This window comes from Chiloscyllium plagiosum, chromosome 43, assembly GCF_004010195.1.
Source record: "Chiloscyllium plagiosum isolate BGI_BamShark_2017 chromosome 43, ASM401019v2, whole genome shotgun sequence".
In the NCBI taxonomy this organism is placed as follows: domain Eukaryota; kingdom Metazoa; phylum Chordata; class Chondrichthyes; order Orectolobiformes; family Hemiscylliidae; genus Chiloscyllium; species Chiloscyllium plagiosum.
In genome coordinates this window covers 9148460-9164362 of record NC_057752.1, presented here as the reverse complement: position 1 = coordinate 9164362, position 15903 = coordinate 9148460, and the positions used below count along the sequence as shown (strand labels likewise).

Here is a 15903-nt window from a genome sequence, read left to right as displayed (position 1 = left end):
CTTTACACTCACGCACACACATATACACTCTCTCTCACAGACACTCACAACCCCCCACCCCAGACACACACACACTCCTACAGACACACACACTCCCACACTCACACATGCACCCCCTCACAGACTTAAGACACTCTACACTCACATACGCACACATATACACTCTCTCTCTCACTCACAACCCCCAAACACACGCACACACACGCACACATATACATATACGTTTGTGGAGTGAATTTGGACTTGCAGAGTTACATTGTACTTTGCTCAAAAACTACTTGAATTCATGTAAAACTCTGTTATCTCACTTTTTAGTTTACAATCAGTCTAAACATTATGGCAAAGACAGAGAACACAGGGGGCTAACACCTTCAACATATTGTCTAGCTAACACTCATTGTTACAGTTAACCGGAGAATGCAACTTTTAAAAAAAGCTTTTGTGATTTACACATGAAAGAAGTGAAACTATCATAGTATTCTAACAGATGAAAGCCTCAACAAACAATTAAGGTATTATTCAATGTATAATTTCAGTTACATCACACTGTCAACTTTTGCTATAAATTCTGTGTCTGACGATTGTGCCCTCCACAACCACCTGATGAAAGAGTGACGCTCCGAAAGCTAGTGTGTTTCCAATTAAACCTGTTGGATTATAACCTGGTGTTGTATGATTTTTAATTAAAACATAACAGCCATTTAAAGGGACGCTTACTCACTTTAGATATTTTCTAATCAACCTGTTCAGAGATGTTATGACATACTTCTAGAGTAAGTGGGATTTGAACATCAGCCTTCTGGCCCAGAGGTCATGAAACTACTATTGCACTATGTTTTTTTTGTATTACAGCGGCTATTCAAGAGATTCCCTCAGGATATTCCCAGTAGAACTTGGGTATTTTAGTTCAGTCTACTATGTTATTTTTAGTCAACCTGTGCCACAAGAGCTGCTATTGACTCACTTATATTATGTTTATTGCCCAGTTGAATTAGTGTATCCTCACTCACTTTATAAATTTTTTTAAGCAACCTGTGTTACAACAAACCAGGACTGGTTGGATTTGAACCCAGACCTTCTGGTCCAGAGATAAGAACTCTACCACTGCACTACAAGAGCTCTCCTACTAACCACAGCTCCACATATTTCCTAATCAGCTTGTTCAGACATGTTATCAGACACCTGTGAAAGCAGATGGGAGTTGAACTCAGGACTTTTGTTCCAGAGGTAGGATCACTACCACTGCACCACAAGAGCCCCAAGGTTATAGAATTTTTTTTGTTAATCAACCTGTCCAGACATGTGACAACCCCCCCTGGAGCATTTGGGACTTGAATACAGGCCTCCTTGCCCGGAAGTATGGACACTAGCACTGCGCCACAAGACACTCCCTGTGTGCTTTCTGTTATGTCCAGAAGTGCTCTTACACACAACTGAACAGTTTTTTCCTATCAACTAATCACCCATGGTATTTTTTCATCTAATGACCACCACCAGTAAATCATCCCTGTTTTCCAATTGATTAATTTACGTGTGAAGTGCGTTTTTCCAGTGCCACACTTTTCGACCCATCAAGGGCAATACAGACCACCAAAGGTGAGGGTTGAAATAGGGAGAGAGGGAGAGGGTGTATTTTCTTCACTAACTTCATCAACCCAACGATGACCACATGAACGTACTGGAAGCAGGAATGGCTGTGGACTATTACAATCAGTACTGCTTGCCTGCTAGTATTTCAACCCACTTCCTCGGAGGTCATACACCCAAACCCAACTATTCATGATTCAGCTTTAAGAGGATTACATATACAGTATCACTATGGGTCTTGGTGCAGGATGAGAGCCTGGCGTTGAGACTGCTGCACATTATTGGAACTGTGTAAAACAGCTGAAAATGCAGAATGATTGCAGTGGGTGACTAAAGGCTTCGGTCACCCAGGAATGACATCCTTTTCTGAGATAAGCAGAAAAATTAGAAACAAAAAAACACTAAAGTAACATTTGAAAATCTGGAAAGATTGCAAAACAGGCTCAATCATAAGGATCGTGTCAAATTCAGGCTTTGGTACAGCAGATGCTTGTACCCACTAGTCATCACAAAGACAAAACTGAAAACTGTCCCTGCCTCCAGTTCAAGGAAAGTGCTGAAGTAAAGGATCAAAATCTGTAAGTGTTGTTTATATTTTATTGAAGCAAAAAAAGAGTTACAAAAACAAAAATGGAATGTGAAGTACAGCATTTGGGAGGCACAACAACTGTTATTGCAACAAACTCTTTACCTCTGCTGAAAGAAATTAAACTTGTTTGTAGATGTAGCAAGGATTAAGGTCACATTTTTGACTGAAAACTTGTGATTCAGATGGAATGGAAAGTCTCTTCATTGGTGTCTGCAAGCTTTCTCCAACAATACTTATCTGCGTTTTTGTCAACATCTCTCTGAAAGAATTCTTTCTGGTAAAGTAAAATATTTATGAAACACATTTATGCAAAACTACTGGAGAAAAATAATTGAGTATTTATACATTTTTAAGGATATTGAAGTGGTTCCAGTTACAAAATGAAGAGATCCGTGATGACTTAGTTGGTGATCACACCACTACATATGATACTGCACCAAACTGACACTCAGAAGGTTAAAGAGGTGTTGAGATTACTAACCCTATTTCCCCATTGCCAATTAGTCCACTCAAGGTCAGAGGGTAAATTGGACCTTGTGCGCCGGGTTTATGGACATAAAATGGATGCAACAACTTCCTGCATCCCAATAGCACCTGAAAGACCTGCTTGGTCGTGCTAATTTTATGGAACCCTGGCAACTGCCTAAAATCGGCTATTAGCTCCTCCCATGTGTAAATGAGAGCATTAGGCCCAGATTGTTGCAACAAAGATGGTATGGCTAACAACACTGGAAATGAATCAATCTTTATGTCTGTTGCAATAAAGTCAGGGACACAGACTCTGGTAGCAGAATGCAAGTGGTCACGAAGCCAGCCAAGTGCTAAGGTGGACTCAATAGAAGGCTCTAGAAGCTTCTCTGGGTCTATTTTAGGCCCTCTATAGAGCCTCACCCCTTACATGCCCACACCCTCTCTCCACTGCTTATATCATAAGGCAATAGACCATGAGAAATTGGAACAGGAGTAGGCCATTCGACCCCTCGAGACTGCTCTGCCCTTCAGTAGGATCACGGCTGATCCGATATTCCTCATATCCACTTTTCTGCATTTCGCCATAACTCTTCATTCCCCGAATGATCAAGAATCTATGTATATCAGCCTTAAATATACTCAAGAACCCTGCCCCAACAGCTCTCTGTGGCAAGCTCCAAAGACACACAACCCTCCAAGAGAAGAAATTCCTCCTCATCTCAGTCTTAAATTAGAGTCCCCTTATTTTGAGGCTATGCCCCTCTGGTCCTAGACTCTCCCATGAGGGGAAACATCCTCTCAGCATTTACCCTGTCACATCCTTTAAGAATCCTATATATCTCAATGAGATCACCTCTCATTCTTCTAAATTCCAGTGAGTAGAGTCCCAACCTGTTTAAGACAATCCCTTCATACCAGCAATCATTCTAGTGAACCTTCTTTGAAGTGCCTCCATGGCCGCTTGTACCTTCCACGCAAACTCATATTCTCCAAGACCTCCACCCCACACCCCACAGTTCCTTAAATTCCCTTACCATGGCAATCCCCCCCAACATACATCTATAGCCCTTTATACCTTCATATCAGCTAGTTCTCACACCTGCCCTCCATGACTCTTTACAGAACCATGGATACTCATCTCACCCACACCCCTTTATACCCCCATGCCAATTCACCCAGTCAGTACCATGAGCACACTTTAGGAGCCATTTGAGGATGAAGTTCGAAAAGTTTAATATAGCTCTCAATTTACTGACTTGATAGTTAAAAAGTATTTTCTTACATGAAAACCCATTCAAAACTTTTTTAAAATCTCAATTGTCTAATCTCATAACGACAACCCCACATCAAATACAACTCTAAAATCTGTCGATCAAAGTTAGAATCCTCTTGCTGATACATTTGTAATTATAGAAATCAGCTAAGCATTCATAAAGGATCCTTAGGAAATGTTAACAAACAACCATTGAAACTATTAGTATAGCTTCTACACCTCTTGGCCTGTAAATCAAAGCGATACAGATTTCTTTTTCCATTTTCATTGACAGCTACACCCCCTTTTCAATTTTAAAGGGCTAATGATTGAAATACTTTCAGATCAAGACAGTTACCTTCCTTTCAAGAGCATTTTCATCTCCTCCATAAATATATGGCTGCGACACTGACGGTTAAGGCATATAAATATCTGTCAGAAATGGGGAGCAGGTAGGGGAGACATACACATTTAGGTGTACCTTGCCATTTTGAAGTTCACTCAGAATTCTTAAACAGTTGCTGCAGTCTAAAAATGATTGCCAAAAAACTATTTGATTCAACATTTCTGTGGAACCACAAGATGCCAAAATGACCCCCATGCTCTATGGTTGTTGCAGTCACCCCTGTCCCCATACCACTACTCCATAGAGCATAGAACAGTATAGCACAGTACAGGGCCTTTGGCCCACGATATTGTGCCGAGCATTTATCTTGATAGAGATCAACTTAACCTACACACCCCTCAATTTACTGCCGTCCATGTGCTTATCCAGCAGTCGCTTAAATGTCTCTAATGTCTCTGACTTGACTACCACCACTGCTGGCAGTGCATTCCACACACCCACCACTCTCTGCATAAAGAACCTACTTCTGGCATCTCCCTGAAACCTTCCTCCAATCACCTTAAAATTATGACCCCTTGTGACAGCCATTTCTGCCCTGGGGAAAAGTCTCTGCTATCTACTCTATCTATGCCTCCCATTACCTTGTACACCGCGATCAAATCACCTCTCTTCCTTCTTCTCTCTAGTATAAAAAGCCCTAGCTCACTCAACCTCTCTTCATAAGACATGCCCTCCAATCCAGGCAGCATCCTGGTAAATCTCCTCTGCACCCTCTCTAAATCATCTACATCCTTCCTACAATGAGGCAAACTGGACACAATATTCCAAGTGTGGTCTAACCAGGGTTTTATAGAACTGCAGCAAAACCTCACAGCTCTTAAACTGAATCCCCCTGTTAATGAAGGCCAAAACACCACATGCCTTCTTAACATCCCTATCGACCTGGGTGGCAACTTTGAGGGATCTATGTACGTGGACCCCAAGATCCTGCTGTTACTCCACACTGCCAACAATCCTGCCTTTAACCCTGTACAGTATTCAGCAATCAAATTCAATCTTCCAAAATATATCAATTTGCAGTTTTCCATGTTGAACCCCATCTGCCACTTCTCATATCACCTCTGCAACCTGTCAATGTCTTGTTGTCACCTGCAACAGCCCTTGACACTATCTACGACACCAACAACCTTTGTGTCATCGACACACTTACTAACCCACCCTTCTACTTCTTCATCCAAGTCAGTTATAAAAACTACAAAGAGCAGAGGCCCAAGAACAGATCCCTGAGGGACACCACTGGTCAACAACCTCCAGGCAGAATACTTTCCATTGACTATCACTCGCTGTCTTCTTTCGGACAGCCAATTCTGTATCCAGACAGCCAAATTTCCCTGAATCCCATACCACCTAAACTTCTGAATGAGCCTACTGTGGGGAACTTTATCAAATGCCTTACTGGAATCCATATACATCACATCCACATCGTCAATTTGTCTCGTCAGATCCTCAAAGAACTCAATAAGGCCTGTGAGGCATGACCTGCCCCCCACAGAGCTATCTTTAATCAAACTATGTTTTTCTAAATAGTCATAAATCCTATCTCTCAGAATCCTTTCCGGTACTTAGCTTACCACAGACGTAAGACTGACTGATCTGTAATTCCCAGGGATTTCCCTATTCCCTTTCTTGAACAGAGAAGCAACATTTGCCTCCCTCCAATCATCCAGTGCTACTCCAGCTTGCCAATTCCTGGGTCTTACCACAGGACCACTATCTGTGAAATCATGGCAGACACCACCTACTTGTCCAAATACTTGTAAATGAGGTGTAAAGCTCAAGTGCAGGCTTTCCTCAAGTGTTTTACAAATATACCTTTCCCAATATCTTGGCTTCATTCACCAAGCTACTTGTGTGAGGCATTAGAAGATTGCTGTGGGAGCTATACTGCTCATAGCCAGCTGGTGAAGAAAGAACCAAGAGCCAGCCTTCTGGAAAGATGTACTCAGAGTAAAACATTGCTGGTATATATCTCCTGACTCCAATCGAGAGCGTGTTGCTGGAAACACAGCAGGTCAGGCAGCATCTGAGGAGCAGGAGAATTGACGTTTTGGGCAAGGGGCCTTCATCAAGATGAGAAATGCTCATTCCTGATGAATGGCTCTTGCCCGAAACGTTGATCCTCCTGCTCCTCGGATGCTGCCTGACTTGCTGGGCTTTTTCAGCACCTCACTCTCGACTCAGATCTCCAGCATCTGCAGTCCTTACTATCTCCTGACTCCACTCTATTCCTGTGTCAGCAAGTGTCTCTTGATATTCACTCAAGATATTCTCTAATCAGCCTGTTCAGAGATGTAATTACACATTCCCTGGAGCAAGTGGGACTTTAACCCACACCTTCTGGTTTAGGGGTAGAGATATTACCACTGCAGCATGTGACAACACTATGGCTTTAAAAGGAGTATTTTGTCCTAATTTTTTTTATATAACAAAAGGTTGAGACAGAGATACCAAGTAGTCTGCTCAAAGTCAATAAACAATTTGTGAGGCCTTGGTTTTTGTTTTAAAGTTGGAACAATAGAAACTGCCTTAATGTGTGAGGTCAAGCTCCCACAGAGCCAGGAGTTTTAGTTTTTAGCTTTCTGCAGTTGCTGGTGTCTCTGTTACAGCAATAAGCTGGGGTTCTCTTCCTGTTGCTGGAATTGCATGTGAGAGAATCTGTTTTACTGAATTTGCCTTTGCCAAGGGTGTGTTTATGGGATGTTACTATACTGGAACATTTAATTAGTAATAGTTAATACACATATTATTTGATTAAGCATTTCGATGGAGTTACAGTTATGCCAATTCTTTTATTTTTATTTTGTCTGTATTTTAACAGTCGTATAAAAAGAAGTGCATTTGCTTAAAGTCGAGTGGTTTGACCAATTGGATTGCATCTGGAACACAACGCCTTACACTTACCTTTAAAATAAGAAAAGGTTAGCATCTAGACTATATTCTTAACATATTTTGAGGGGGTTTGGTCTGGTCCATAACAAACACAAGAGCCCCTAATAAACCATGCCAAATGCAGACACATCCAATAAGCCATATGTGCTCAAACATTTTTTTTTCCCTATCACCAAATCACTCACAGTATTTTTTTCACCTATTAACCACCACCAGCAAATCATCCGTGTTCTCCAATTGATTAATTTACATGAAAAGCCCATTAAGGGCTTAAATGTATTCAAAAAAACTATTTTTCTAATCAACCTTTTCAGAGATGTTCTTTCACACCTCTGCAGCAGGTAGGACTTGAACCTAGCTACCTGGTTCAGAGGTAGGGACATTACCAATGCACCACAAGAGGGTAAAACAGCAACGCATCGAACTGTAATCAGTAGAACTCAAATGTTTGTGGAGAAACCCCGACAGATTTCTAATCCATCGCCTTAACCAGGTGGCCTCCTACAAACCCTCCTAGTGTGCTCAAATAACCATCCAATAAATGCCCTTCACTTGCAAATACTTAATCTCAATTGATATAACTAATTCTGCTGGCATCACTGATTGTTGTAGAGGAAGAGAGAAAATTGATACAAAACAAAGGAAATTGATAAGGACACAAAAAGAAAAATCAGGTAATTTTCCCAATGCCAAGCCACCTCATTTTCAATCCCTCACACCTCTTTTCTTATCTCCTGTGGCCAGTTAAAATTCTGCTCATAGTTTTGTATGTGCTAACCTAAGCAAAAGACACTTAGTGCCATGTACATCCTTCAGACCATTGCCATACACATTGCCCTGGGCTACCTAATCTATATTCCTTCAGACTACTGCCATGCTCAAAACTTGATGTGGCTGGTTGAAGCAGGATAAAGGGAAAGTAAAACTCTGGAATATCAGAACTCTAGCACTGCAAGCTGCTGTCTGGATAAGCCTAGGAGTTCATTAACACTCTTAGTTCCTTTAGACCATGAGATGAAGAAATGGATCCAAGAAAGACTGAACAAGAAAACAAGCAACAAAATGGACGTCTTACCTGTCCACTGTCATTAATTTCGGAGTCTCTGGAAATGAAGCTGGGATAGCAGAGTTCTTCTTGGCAATTGGAAAACTCCCATCAACAATATTTGTGGAAAACATTTGGGAGTTCCTAATGGAGTGCAACATTTAATATTTAACCAAACAGCAATTGTAAGAACTTAAAAAGTAGCAGCAAGAGTCGGCTGAAGCCTGGACCCTGGAATTTTTCCCAATGTTTCACTTGTCTGTTAAAACATTGAGGTGGCAACCAAATTTGATGTTGTATTATGATGGGAAAGCATAATGTGAGCTGTTTCACACAACTTTTTTTAATCCTTTTTTACCCCTTCTATACCCAGAGAGGCTAGAGACAGGCAAAACATCTGTTGGTTCTTCCTGGAACAGCTCACTAGCCTGTCACAGGAGGTTATAGCGTGAGGTACCCCATTTCACAACAGGCACAGCTGGTCAGGGGACTCTCCCACATTTACTTACTGCTGCCATCGGTATAATAGAGGATTTACTGGTTGATAATCAATCTGTGTGGCCAGTGATCCAGATTTGGAGTGAACAAGTCAGATTTTGTAACTGTGGAGAGCCACTGTCCTTAGCTGTATAGTTGGATTCCGGGAATTGACAGATATTTCGTGATTCTGTAGCCCACAGTCTGAGGCTGAATCTGATTGTTCACACTCTAGCTGCTGAATTTAACCTGGAGCTGAGCTTTCACCCCTTTATCCTCTCTGACCACCTACTTCCACCTCCTGTCACATTGCCCATCTCTACCCTTGCCTTAGCACATCTGCTGCTGAAACCCTCATCCATATCATTGCTACTTTCAGAATCAACTGTTCCAATGTTCTCCTGATTGCCTCCTGAAACTTGAGCTCATCCAAAGCTCTGCTCCCCATATTCTAATTTGCTCCACCCTCTACACCAGCATCCCTGTCCTTGCCAAATTATTGGATTCCAGTCCAGGAACACCTCAAATCCATATGTTCAACTCCTCGCAGGGCCTCATCCCTCCTGAGCTCTATAACCTCTTCCCTACAACCCACTGAATTCTCTGTCCTCCAACAAAGCTGCCTATGTGCATCCCAAAATTGCACACAGAGAGAAGTAATGGGCTTTCTATGTTTTTAGTGCTGAATAATAATGGAGAAGGCGTTGGTTAGCTTAGTTAACTGGACAGCTGGTTTGTGATACAGAGTGATGCCAACAGTATGGGTTCAATTTCCACAGTGGCTGAGGTTACCATGAAGGACTCTACTTCTCATCCATCTCCCTTGCCTGAGGCACAAGAGACCCTTAGGTTAAACCATCTCCAGTTGTCTTTCTCTAATAAGAGAGCAGGACTGTGGCAACTTTACCTTTTAGAGTAGTTCAGAATAATACTGAATCCAGCGGCCCTGATGTGATTTTTTTTGTTGTTTTATCTTTCCTGAAACTGTGTCCTGTATTCTGACCTATGCAAAGTAACCATTGTGCTGTGAGACAAGGATGACTTTCTCCTTTTGGAACCAGACACTTAAGTAGAACTAATAAGGCTATTGTTTTTGATGCCTCGGCCTCTCCTCAGCATTGATGCATTTTAGTTTCATTGTGTTTAAGAGTATGAGTTGTAAATTTCGTATAAAAACGGTCCAGAATCTATTTTTGTAATATTCTGTAAATAAATTATGTGTGTACGTATGAGGCAAATTGCTTCAGATGTTTTCACTAGCCCATTGTCACTGTTAACTGACTTCAAGGCAGCTTCTTCTCAAGATTTCCCAGTGCCTTTTGAAAATCAGCTTTATTGTAGAATGATTGTTAGAATCTCAGCTTGTACCTGCTGCACACAACAGCAGTCCTCTCGAATAACTGGAACCTGGGTACAGCATTGCTGATACATGCAGCTGCATAGTGTAAACTTCTTGTTGTCTGGCACTACACCAACCACAATTCTCTACTAACCAGAATTTCTGTATTTCCCTATTTCATTTTAGCAATTGGAAGCCATTCAGGTTATCCAGGACCAGAGTCATAGTCATACAGCATGGAAACAGACCCTTCAATCCAACCAGTCCATGAAGATTACAATCCCAAACTAATCTAGTCCCACCCACCTGCCCCTGGCCCCTATCCCTCCAAACTTTTCCTATTCATGTATCTATCCAAATGTCTCTTAAACATTGTAATTGTACCCACATTCACCACTTCCTCAGGAAGGTCATCCCACACATGAACAACCCTCTGTGTAAAACATTTGCCCCTCATGTCTTTTTTAAATCTCTCTCCTCTCACTTTAAAAATGTGCCAATTGGCTTTAAATTCCCCCATTCCAGGGAAAAGACAAGCACCATTAATTCTACCTATACCTCTAATTATTTTATAAACTTCTATCAGATCGTCTCTCAACCTCCTACACTACAGTGAAAAAAATCTCAGCCTATCCAACCTTTCCATATGACTCAAATCTTCCATACCCGGCAACATCCTGGTAAATCTCTTCTGAATCCCCTCCAGCTTGATAATATCCTTCCTGTAACTGGGTGACCTGAACTGGACACGTACTCCAGAAGAGGCCTCACTAATGTCCTGTACAACCTCAACATGACATCCCAACTCCTACACTTAAAAGACTAAGCAATGAAGGCAAGTGTGCCAAATGTCTTTTTAACCACCCTGCCTCTATGTGACGCAACCTTCAAAGAATTATGTACCTGCACCCTTAGGTCTCTCTGTTATACAACACTATCCAAGGCCTTACCATTAATTGTAGAAGCCTTACCTCTGCTTATTGTACCAAAATGCAACATCTCGCAGTTATCCTGATTGAACTTCATCTGCCATTTTTCAGGTGATTGATCCATTTGATCAAGCTGACCTCCTAAGTCTCCTTGATATGGCTGGACAAGCTTCTGTGAGAGGTGCTGGCAGTCCATATTCATAGCCACCATTGACATTCTTTATGTTTCCAATACATGAGTTATAAACCCAATCTTGCTATTATAAATCCATTAACCAGAGAAAAGCCAGAGTGAGAAGTGCAAAAGCGTTGACACTAAGTAGAAAATTGACATCTGTGGATGTGGTGAAAAGGGCAAGAATCAGAAAGCTTTGATTAAAGAATTTCAAGGTAAAGTCACCATAGTTGAGCTCTCTCAAAGAGGGACGACTGGTGGCGAGTTTAAGTTGAGGGCCACTACATCTCAGTAAAGTCAAGAAGGTGGACTCTTCATAATGACCTCAGCCAGTACGGGAATTAAATCCCTCTGTTGGCGTCACTCTGCATTGCAAACCCCTGACCCTCCAACCACATGAGCTAACCAACTCCTTTAAATATACTGTTGGCTCAGCCATGATATATGATATTAGGGCCAAGGAGAATAATTGCTGAAGTGTTTTGACAGTTCTGAATCAAATAAAAGATGCTCTCTAACTTCATGAGCCCAGACAGTATTTCATAGTTTTATTGAAATATTCAGAGTCCCCACACCCCATTTTTTTCTCTTACACAATACTCATTGAAAGGGCAAAAAAAAATTAATGAGAATATTAAATTGACTAAACCATATGTATTTTCTAATTACTGCTTTCATGTTTTAAACTTTGTTACAGAATTAGAAGGTTAGCTCTATCTGGTGAATAAAATTGGCCAATTAAATGCTGCAGAGAAATACTTTGATTTTTTTTAAACAAATTAATTTCAGAACATAATATTTCCCTTCATAAAATTTACAATACAGACAAAACTGGTTTATGTTGGCATGTTTGCCAGACTCTACTCTGGCTGGTGCAAGTGAATCTGGTTCTACTGGTTTTAAACAGACAAAGGTATTTACAGTACAGCTGAGTGCAAATGCTGCAGGCTCACTTAAAGTAAGACTTTTGGTGGTTGGAAAATTCAGTGTCTGAAGTAATTTAAAGGTGTTGCAGTTACCTGTAATTTACAATGTCCAGGGTAATGCATGGATGGACAAAGATGTTTTTCAAGAATGATTTTATCGTGTTTTTACACCTGCAGTGAAAGAGTATTTTTTAAAAATTGACAAGCCTGAAGATAGTGAAGCAGTTGTAGAGCTCATTCTCATGAATCTGAGTTTGGGAAAGGCAACATTTTTACCAGTTTCCTGTCTCCCAAAGTTAACTATTGATTTAACCTAACAGGGTGTCATCCAGAAAAAATGAAATATTATTATATAAGACATTTCATGAGGAAGTTTATCAATCATGTAGGCACAATATAGAACTTCAAATCTGTATGTAGCATTGAAGCAATTAAATGTGGCCTGTGCTTGGAATGAAATGTGCAACACTGAGTAAGGCTTAGGAAAATTGTTACACACTGTTATATTTTCAGAAGGGTCTCCAGATGAAGAGGATTTTGAAGGATTTAAGATGTAGAACAAATGCATTTTCGGAAAATATGGGAATGGTAAATGATACTCTTCCTACACATCCAATTGACAAACTTCGCAAAAGTGAGATAGATTAAAGTAATGGAGGAGCTAACAAGGACTCTGAAGTGACATGTACTGTTAACAATACAATAGCCCATCCTGATGAAGGGCTCCTGCCCGAAACATTGATTTTCCTGCTCCTCGGATGCTGCCTGACCTGCTGTACTTCTCCAGCACCATTCTAATCTTGATTCTGATCTCCAGCATCAGCAGTCCTCACTTTCGCCTAATACAGCAGTTATGGTGAGTTTTGTAAGTCCTCAAAAGCCAAAGGAGGCTGAGAAGAAGAAGTTTTCAGTGAAGAGGAGAAAACAGGTTAATGTGACTTCAGCTTTTCATATTGCGATTAAATTTGCAGACTTGATTCTGCACAAGAGGTTGTGCCATTTCACATTCTGCACACTACTTGCATGCAAAAAAGGCAGAAAGCAAATTGATATTTATTCAATAAAGCATGCAGGACTAATCTCCTATGCCTTCTACATCTTTGGAAACAGTTGAAAGAGAATCTGAGGACTAGTTGTTCTTGAATACCTGGAAATATATACAGTATATATTCTTGACTTGGATGGTGGAAGTGAACATATTATCATCAAGTTTGCAGCTGACACAAAAATAGGTGGCAAGATAAGTAGTGAGGATGACACAGGGAGTCTACAGAGGAATATAATAGGTTAAGTGATTAAATAAAAACTTAGCAGATGGAATATAATATGGAAAGATTGAGATTATGCACTTTGGCAGGAAAAATAGAGTTCAATATTATTTAAATGGGGAAAGACTGCAGGGTTCAGCAGGACAGAGGGATTTGAGTGGATGAATCATAAAAAGCTGGCATCCAAGTTCAGTGGGTAATAGGGAAGGCAAATGGAATGTTGGCCTTTATTTCAAAAGGATTGGAATATAAAAAGTTGTGAAGTCTTGCTAAAAATATATCAGGCTGGTCAGATCACAGCTGGAATATCACAGTGAACAGTTTTGATCCCCTAACTAAGGAAAGATATACGAGCATTGGAGGCAGTCCAGAGGAGGAGGAGAAGAGATGAGGAGGAATTTTCTTATCTCAAAGGGTAGTGAATCTGTGGAATTCTTTGCCGCAAAAGACTGTTGAAGCTGCATCGTTAAGTATATTCAAGGCTGAGTGAGACAGATTTGAAATCATGAAAGGAATTAATTGTTATGGGGATAAGGCAGGAAAGTGGAGTTGAAAATGATCACATCAGGCGTGATCTCATTGAATGGCGGAATGATCTCGAAGGGCTGAATGGCCTAGTTCTGCTCCTATGTCTCATTATCTTGCACTTTAATTTATGCTTTAATATACTGTTGAAGATTAGAAATAAAAAGAATACTGTTCTTTACACCCCGAGTGCCTGCATCTTCTTTTATATTTAATTCTTTGAAGGTTCATGCTACAAGTATGCTGGATGGCATCAGGAAGCATAACTCTCTGTCAACCACCATTTTTGATTAATTGGTACCATCCATCCCCCATACAGGCCAGAAGACTTTATGTGGATACTTTCATGGTTAAAAAACTGACATTGTCAGTATGGACTAACAAACCACTTGTCTCTTATTTAAACATAAAAAGCCACACTTATGACAAATTAAACACCCAGTAATTTCTGATTTACATAAAATATCCCATGTGTGTCAGTAAAATTACTTGAAGCTTTTAATGATATATAGGCGTAAGTAGAGGTATGTGACAAAACTGAGCACAGTGGAGGCAAAATGTGGAATTTGGAAAATCCATTCTGTCCGAAGTATTGTGTATATTTATTCATTGTGTGTATATAAGAAATAGGAGTCAGTTTAAGCCCGTTGGCTCTTTGAACCTATCCTGCCTTTCAATAAGATCATGCTAATCCACTACCTCAACTTCACTTTCCTGCCTATCCACGTGGATACAGGGAGATCTACAGCACTGAAAAAGGTCTTTTGGCCCACTGGATATGTGCCAGTCAAAAACAAGCACTTAAATATTTTAATCCAGATTCCCACTACCCTCTGGACCTCCCACCATTAGCTTCAATCTATGCTCCCTGCTCATTGATTCCTCCACCATTGGGAAAAGTTACTTCCCGTCTCCCCTATCTATAGCCCTCATAATTTTATACATCTCAATCATGTTCCTCTTCAGCTTCCTCTGCTCCACGGACACAACACCCAATATAACAAGTTAGAATTTCCTATAATTTAAAGGCTGATTTTCTAACATCTTTGTTAGTGATGATTATGCATTCCAAATAAAGGCAACTGCTTTTGTTGTGGGTGGGTGGGGGGGGGGGGGGGTTAATCTCGGATAACTGATATTTTATGATTTTGGGTGCTTAAATAATAAGACCAGTTAGTAGCAGCCTTTATCATTGCACGACCAAATCAGGCATTTCCAACAAACTATGTTAAATAATGTATTACTACACCAAGTACTGAGGAATATGGTTAATAAATGTTGCAGGTCATATTAGCACATCACTATCACAAGACACCTGTATAGAAAAAGAGGAAATAGGAGTAGGCCATTCAGCCCTTCAAGCCTGCTCTGCCATTCAATATGATCATGGTTGAACACCGTGGGCGGCACGGTGGCACAGTGGTTAGCACTGCTGCCTCACAGCGCCAGAGATCCGGGTTCAATTCCCGCCTCAGGTGACTGACTGTGTGGAGTTTGCACGTTCTCCCCGTGTCTGCGTGGGTTTCCTCCGGGTGCTCCGGTTTCCTCCCACAATCCAAAAGATGTGCAGGTCAGGTGAATTGGCCATGCTAAATTGCCCGTAGTGTTAGGGGTAAATGTAGGGGTATGGGTGGGTTGCGCTTCGGCGGGGCGGTGTGGACTTGTTGGGCCGAAGGGCCTGTTTCCACACTGTAAGTAATCTAATCTAATCTAATCCAACTCAGTACCCTGTTTCCATTTTTATCCATACCCTTTGATTCCTTTAGCCCTAAGAATTGCATCTAACTTCCTCTTGAAAATATTTAATGTTTTGCCATCAACCACTTTCTGTGGTAGAGAATTCCACAGACTCTTGGAGATAGTGAGAGTTACAGATGGTGGAGAGTCAGAGTGGATAAAGAGTGAAGCTGGAAAAAGCACAGCAGGTCAAGCAGCATAAGAGGATAAGAAGAGTTGACCTTCCAGGAAGTAACAAAGAGGATTGATGAGGGCAGAGTAGTAGATGTGATCTATATGGACTTCAGT

At 40.9% G+C, this 15903-nt stretch overlaps 1 protein-coding gene across 6 annotated transcripts in view; it reads right to left on the bottom strand.

Moving 5' to 3' along the window:
- Window positions 1-2177: 2177 nt before the first annotated feature.
- Window positions 2178-15903, bottom strand: part of LOC122543358 — a 39520-nt gene continuing 25794 nt past the window's right edge. For 4 of the 6 annotated variants that reach the window (XM_043681960.1, XM_043681962.1, XM_043681964.1 and 1 more), the window contains 2 exons: window positions 8270-8383; window positions 2178-2450 (listed from right to left, as the gene is read on the bottom strand). In XM_043681960.1, coding sequence (XP_043537895.1) covers window positions 2294-2450; window positions 8270-8383 — 271 coding nt within the window. In that variant the 3' untranslated portion in view covers window positions 2178-2293. Of the gene's footprint in view, window positions 2451-8269; window positions 8384-12891; window positions 12976-15903 lie in introns of those variants that run through there. The other 2 variants (XM_043681965.1, XM_043681963.1) reach the window with 2 other exon arrangements.